The sequence below is a fragment of the Triticum urartu genome, chromosome 2 (assembly GCF_003073215.2).
Source record: "Triticum urartu cultivar G1812 chromosome 2, Tu2.1, whole genome shotgun sequence".
Lineage (NCBI taxonomy): Eukaryota > Viridiplantae > Streptophyta > Magnoliopsida > Poales > Poaceae > Triticum > Triticum urartu.
Window position 1 is genome coordinate 357,383,760 of NC_053023.1, and position 7,350 is coordinate 357,391,109.

A 7,350-nucleotide genomic window follows, 5' to 3' on the forward strand; every position below is an offset into this window, starting at 1 on the left:
GGCGACGGCGACGGTCGAAGCAGTGGCGGCGCGGGGGATCACGTATTTCTTCGGCGGCATGGCGGCCGACTGGGAGGGGAGGAGGGAGATTGGCGGGAGGAATGGGGCGAATGAGAGGGAAGCCGGGGGGGGGAAAGCGGGAAGAAACGGCGGAAAAAGGCTCTCAACTCGCCGATAAAGCGGCCCCACGCCCCTTTTCGCTTGTGCCGGCGTCCCCGAGCGCGCCGGGTTCGGCTCGGGTGCGCTGGCTGTTATTTTGGCCTAACCCAGCGAAAAACGGACTCATGGGGCGCGACTGGGCCGACTTTCGCCGGCCGGCGCTAAAAAATGCTAGGGAGGGGGGGGGGGCTCTTGGAGGCGTGGCTGAAGATGCTCTTATGGGGTTAGATTTATAGGTTTGTTCTTTTTCAGATTTGGAGGGAACTAGAAATTGACGGGGAGTGAAATTTGGAGCTCGAAATCCATGGCGCCCTATTTAGTTGGTGAGGGGATTGAGATTTAGCGTCTTTGTTCAAAACAGAGCTTCAGTGCGTCTTGCAAAGTTTTGAGTAATCTTTTTTTTTCGAAAAACCTTTTCTCAGGGGCAGGGGTTTCTGCAAGTTCCATTAGAAGAATGGAGGCGACCAAGTTTATAAGGAAACATCAGACCCAAAAACCTAAAATTGCCTGGTTGGTTGGGAAAGGCCAAGTGAAAACCAAATGCTCTACATAACAAACAAAAAACCCACTAGAGATTGGGTATAGGGACTTGAAAGAAAACATACACTGGCCCGTTCCTCGAATAGATAGCATATATTGCCACAAATTATCCCAGCAAAGCAGCAATATTACACAGCCTGCAGAAGTCTCGGCTGCACAGGCTACAATTACACATCACACACACAATCACTCTAACACCTGACCAGTTCCCAGGTTACAATTAGCTTAGCTTAGGTTTTTGGCAGACAGCAGCAAATATATAGCAGTACAGGAGACCACATATACTGCCAGTTAGTACACTGGATAGTGGAGACGTAGTAGGTAGGCAGGTACGTACGTAGGTGGGTGGATACATATATAGATATACGTAGCTAGTAGCATGGCTGCATGACAGAAGAGAGGGAGCATGCTTAGGTAGGTTTATCTGATCTGGAAATGGTTCAGCGGCGGGTTCCCCGGGTGGGTACGCCCGTCCTGGTCGGCGTGGCGGCACCCGTCGCCGCCGTTGGCCTCCGCCGAGCTCTTCCTCCGCCGCTCGTTGTGCCCGGCCAGGCGCCGGCGGCAGCTGCGCTTCTGGTCGTCGAACTCCAGAAGCTCGTGGAACCTGCAATGCAATGCCGATCAAGAGCAGCAGCAGTTTTCAGACAGAGACGACAAGAAACAGGCACAACATTGATAGCAACACCAAACAAAGTACCAAGAGATGAAAACTACTCGCAGCACGTGAAGTGAAGCAGCAATACAAAATTTTGCCGCGTAACTGGAGCGAATTAAACGAAGCTATTTTTGCAGCTGTACCGGTGGAATCTGGTGCTGTGCTCATGCATGTGCATGCAAAAGCAGAGACAGTCTATTTAGTCCTGTTTATCCGTACAAAGACCCCGAACTTCCCCTACACCGCCAATAATTAACCTCCAATTTTTAGCTTGCAATTTACAACGGTGCATTGATCGATTTAACACGGGGTACCTGAAGAACAGAGCATGTGTGTGTGTGTGTGTGTGTGTTGCTCTGCAGGAGTGGTTCTGAACTCTCGTACATTATGGTCAGAGCATCATTCATAGTTCTAGTTCTACGGTTCCTGGTTCAATTTATTTTTCGAGTTACAGGTTATGAAAAATCATGATGGCTTTCTGAATCAGAGGACCACATTTGGTTTGTTTGTTCCACTTGAATTCACCACCTATGAGTAATCAAGAACTTCTGTAGCAATGTCTTTGTCGACACCTTAAAACTGCACTAGGACAGCACGAACAGGGCCAGCGACCAACTGCACTCTGGAAATGAACCGGTCCACCAGTACCACCACCACCACTACTGCTAGATTAACTTCAAGCTACACTGTTAATCCCACTGGTGTACCCTCCTTTTGAAAAGCACACGTTAAAATCTAGACAATAGAAGGACTCGTCTGTTCAGGAAAAATGCCAAGGTGACAAGGGAATCTAATATATACGGAGATAGAGCAACATGCAATTGTAGTGTTCCTAAAGAGCAAAGATGTCATTTAACCACAAGAAACATAAAGCATCTGAAAATATGCAGCAACCGGTCGGGCCGCAGGTGAACAGATTAATCTAGGACTGACCACCACATCTTCTATCAAGCACCCAAACATAGCTAGCAGTGAAGGCACAGACTGTTTTGCAGCTAAACTGCTCGGGGAGCCAGAAGCTGCCCTGGCCATGGGTTTAGGCAAATGGCAAGGACCAAGTCAAGTTGTGATCATCTGCACCGACAGGAGCTAAAAGTCTGTGTCCCATAAAGAATATGTACAGCCACTGCCACAGCCACAGAGCCACTATCCTTCCCAAGCAAACAAGAAAGGACAATGATGTGCACTATGGTCTATGGTGCACTAACAAAGCAAGAAAAGAATCCTCTGGATGACATGTGAGACCTCAGACCTGGTTTCTCTTATCCCACTTCTTATCACTGTAAGCTTGCCAGAGATAATACAAACAGGGTTACTATCTAGCATAAATGAAACAGTAACCTGCACTAATACTTTTCTTTTCTTGAGCCTGGCCTCTTATCACAGACTATCAGTGTTGATTGGAAGGCTACCAAGAACGAAGCCAAGAGGTATAGCCTCATGCATAGTGGTTCTAAAATGAAATCTTCTTAGAATTTCCACTTGAAGAGTTTTGTGAAGGTTGCAAGAAAGCTAGTAAGAGCCAAATTAATGGATAATCTATGCACTTGTTCATATATGGAGTACCTTTAGAAGGAAGGAAGGAAGGAAGGAAGGAACCAACTGATCATGAAGAAAATGGATCCTAATTAAGAGGACGTGCTTGTGAATTTATCCTTACCGGCTGCATTGCTGGCAGAAGCGCTGGCGGAGGCCGGCGACGACCACAACAGCAGCCTTGGCGTGCGCCTCGCACACCTTGTGCCTGCGGTGGTACCGCTTCGCCTCGCTGAGGTCGGCGCCGCACCTCTCAGCCTGGCAGCTCGGCCCGCCTGCCCCAGCCGCGCCCGTCGCCACGGCGCCAGCAGCACCACTGCCCCTCCTCACCGCCACCGCCGCGGCAGAGGAGCTCGAGCCGCCGACGGAAACCACAGGAACGTTCACGAGCTTCAGCTTCTGGTCCTCCTCGCCAGACATCCCGTCGGCTCGGGCCACGTCGCCGGCCGCAGCTGCGGCGGCGAGCGCGGCCATGGACGCTGCCGAGGAGGACTTGCGGGACTTGTCCTTGCGGTCCATGCCTTCCGGTGAGGCGCGATGAAGATGAAGCTAGTTAGGGCTCTTCTCGGGAAGCTGTCGCGGAAGTGGAACTGTGGAGCTAGCTGATGAGTGGAAGGAGAAGGAGAAGAAGCGGAGGGGGTGGAAGGAAAGGTCGAAAGGGATATAAAGGCGGGTGCCGTATGTGTGGAGGCAGGGCGCACATGTGGGCGCGCTGCTACACACAATACGGTCCTGGTCTTTGTATATACTGTAGAGTACGCACGTACTAGTACGTAGGCACGGGTAAACATACTGACATGTTAAGTCACATGGTAACACCGCTGACCCAACGACCCAAGGACATAAAATGGATATGCCATCTAGCAACTCTAACAAAGTCGTCATATAGCCCCAACCGCCATTAAAACGATTTTAGATGTAAGAGCATCTATAACCGGGCGTCTCAAACCCGCCTCATACGTTCGAGCGGGCCATCCGGTCACTGATTGATCACGATTTTTTGACCAGATGGGCTCCTTAAATAAGCCTCAGACGCCCAGGCTAACCGGCACCCCTCATATCCAGCTTAAATATGGGGCGGATATAAGGGCGGCCGGGCATACCCGCCAGGTCGGACCCGACAGCCCGACCCCACCTCAAATTGCAACAAATCCACCAAACCCTTTCCCCTCATCCCGTCGCCCCCCAAACTTTCCCGCGCCCGGACCCTCGCCATCCTCCACCCTTGCTCCCAATCCTAACCACCGGTCCCGATCCATCATCGGAGATGTCGTCCAGCCCGACCCAGACCGCCATGGCAGAGACGCAGTCCGCCTCTTCCGTCGGCGGGTCACTTCGTCGGCTGCGACTTGCAAGGTGGAGAACGTCGCCTGGGAGTTGCAGCGGAGACACAATCCGCCTCGTCCGTCAGCGGGTCACTTCGTGGGCTGCGACTTGCAAAGCGGAGAACGTCGCATGGGAGTTGCGGCTACGCCGGCAGCGAGAAAGGGAGGTGGGGGCGGCCAGGGAGGTTCGGACATGGTGGAACAGCTATCTCCTCCGCCGCGCTCGGATCCCCGCACCCCTTCCATCCGAGTGCCGATGCAGATTACGCTGTTTGACCCCGTTGGGACAGAGGATGATTCGACTGCCTACTGGGCCATTCTGGACAACTTTCTACCCACACATATGCCGACGGTCGACGTATGTGACTCACCGCAGCTCGTTCGGGCACAGATGAGCACGGGCATCAAAAGTGCCCGAGCTGCCCTCGACATGTTCAACGGAATGGCTGAACAATAGTCAGTGCATTTTATTTGCTCCTGTCTGATCAGATTTTTGCATAAACCACTAGTTCATTTCGCACATGATGAATGCTTGCAAACCATAATCATGTAGGAGGCGTTCTTTTCGAACATGATCAATGACAATGAAGATCCGACCGAAATGGAATATGAATTGGAGGCCACCACCGCATTTGAAGTTGGGATAACATTCAATCCCAATCTGAGCAAGAAGAAGAAGACCAAGACGCTGAAGGCAAGAGGTTCAGCATTCTCAAGATTTGAGGACATCTTGTTTGTCAAAGCTTGGTTTGCCACAACGATGGATCCAATATGCGGCACCAAGCAAAAGGGGAACACATATTGGATGAAGATTTGGAAGGAGTATCACGAACAAAAGAAGTATGTGGAACCGCATCCTATCGTGACCACCCGCAATGTGGCATCTCTCCAACATTATTGGGGGGTCATTCAAGGGGAAGTGAATAAGTACGTCGGCTACTACTCACAAGTGACCAAACGCCCTCAAAGTGGGATGGGAGTCGCAACTCATGTAAGCTCAATTGCTTCATCTTGTCGCCATTTGCATATGATTCTTGTGTTTGCATTTTCGTGCTCATACATATGTTGTTTGCTAGACGACGGTGGCAGCCACTTTGTATCATGAGGTGGAGAAGAAGCCATTTGCGTTTAGCCATTGTTGGGTCATATTGAATGGCAAGACAAAGTGTTAGCAACTTGTGGCCGATCTCAAGTCCGGCAAGAAGAGGAATGATGGCTCAAGCTCCAACCAATCAATTGGGTTGGACGATCAAGAGGACGATGTTGTCATGATGAATGGAAAAGCCACCATGCCAAAGGATAACCGCCAAGTCATGGGAAAACAGGTGGGAGAAGGCACGTGCCGCCCGTGATGCCGCAGCTACAAAAATGTCCTCCACATGGACGGACATTTTTTGGTGAGGGAGAACAAGGAGGATATGTACAAGCTCATGTTGGATTCGCAAAAGGAAAGGATAGAGTGGGACCGGAATAGGGCGGAGAAGAAGCTCGAAATTGGGAGGGAGAAGATCGAGTTGGAGAAGCAACAAGCGGCGATAAAATGGAAACTCGAGAACGCCAAGACATTTGGAGACATAGAGCTTGAGAAGGAGAGGTTACAATTCGCACGGGATGCGGAAGATGCAAGGATCATGTTGGTGGACAAAACACTCTTGGATGAGCATGTGAAGAAGTGGATTGCGGACAAGAAGAAGGAGATCAACAACCGTAGGGAGTACGAGGCGGTAAGGGCGGCTGCGGCACGGATGTAGGCGGAGGAGGCATCCCGGATGCAGGCAAAGTAGGACGAGCATGACACATTTCAACTGGAGCACGATGCATTTCGCTCGGAGCAGGTGCTCGGCCAGTGATCCGAGGCCATCCGTCATGCTCAGACATTGATTTCATTTTGGCATGTCCGGTTTGTTGAACTATGATTTGCTTTGCTTTGTCTTGAACTTTGTAATTTGGACAATTTGTATTGTATGATTGACGTGCATGGATTGAATGTATTTGAGGATCGAAATTTGCGGTATGTGGATGTGCAGCGCAACATTTGAGGGGTGCTCGGTCAGTGCCCGCGGACGCACCCGGGCGTGTCTGCGGGCGTTTGAGGGGCCGAATTTGCCAAGTCCGGATGTAGATGCTCTAAAGGCCCCTCTAGGAGAGTTTCCATTCGGTCTTCGGCATGCACAAATTACGGAGCACGCTCCATATACAGCCCGCAAGACTCCGTATTTGGAGTTTTTCAATGCTGATATGGAGAGCAAGCCATTTGCCACCCGCTCGGGAGGGGTGGGGGCATTGGGATTTTCACGTCGGCCTCTTCTTACCGCCATCACATTTTGCATACACGTCCCACCCGCGCGGGATAGATCCACCCCTAATTCCCAACGGATCGCGACCATTCAAGGGTATATAAACCCCCATCACCACCACTCACCCTCTTCCCTTTGTTCCTTCAACCTCATTGACGACACAACCACACACCCGTCGACCATGTTGGTGTACCCGTGCCCTTCCTGTAGACCTTCCATCGGCGAGACTAAAGAAGACCATGCCGAGAGAGAGTTCTAGGAGAGGACGTGGGAATTCTCGGAGTGGGTCGAGGAAGACGTGCGCGTAAGGCTGAACCAGGTGTCGGTTGCACTGCCCACGAATATTTCGATCACATCTCTGTGGCCTCCCACACGTATGTGAAAGCTGCGATGACTTCGACCTTCAGGGTGTTGTCCTTGTCCCGTATCCAGGACGCACATGCGTTCGTTGAACGAATGGCCGTGGTTGTCAACGTAGTTGAAGCCTTCCCTGCCTGCGAGGTCACCAAGAGGAGGAAGAGCCAGTACTTCGGGGAACTAGTATCAAAATTTTAAATCCTATTTGGTTCTTTGAATCCATTTTGTAAATCCAAGTCGAAATCCTAGTGAAACCGACGTTGAAATATGGTACTGAAAAACTTCCATGTTTTTTAGATTGTGAACCACTCATACGAAGCTCTTTGAAAAACTTCCACGTTAAGGAAAGAAACTAAATTGATGTATTCATGGCAAGTGAGGCACACATGTAAGAAAAGATATGGAGGCCGCATTATGGCAAATAAGTATTTGTGCACTGCCGCCATGGCCTCCATATCCCATATGGTGATCACCGATATGA

General features: G+C 50.7%; 1 protein-coding gene across 1 annotated transcript; it reads right to left on the bottom strand.

The window, feature by feature from the left end:
* Positions 1-773: 773 nt before the first annotated feature.
* Positions 774-3,534, bottom strand: LOC125537293 (squamosa promoter-binding-like protein 13). Its single transcript, XM_048700588.1, has 2 exons — positions 3,015-3,534; positions 774-1,303 (listed from the first exon to the last, which is right to left on the bottom strand). The coding sequence occupies exons 1-2, from the start codon at positions 3,407-3,409 to the stop codon at positions 1,120-1,122; spliced, it is 579 nt and encodes a 192-aa protein (XP_048556545.1). The 5' UTR covers positions 3,410-3,534; the 3' UTR covers positions 774-1,119.
* Positions 3,535-7,350: the final 3,816 nt, after the last annotated feature.

Coding starts and splice junctions, on each gene's coding strand:
- LOC125537293 (XM_048700588.1), bottom strand. CDS start 3,409: ATGGACCGCAAGGACAAGTCCCGCAAGTCCTCCTCGGCAGCGTCCATG. Junction 1,304..3,014: donor TTCTGCCAGCAATGCAGCCG/GTAAGGATAAAT, acceptor ATTGCATTGCAG/GTTCCACGAGCTTCTGGAGT.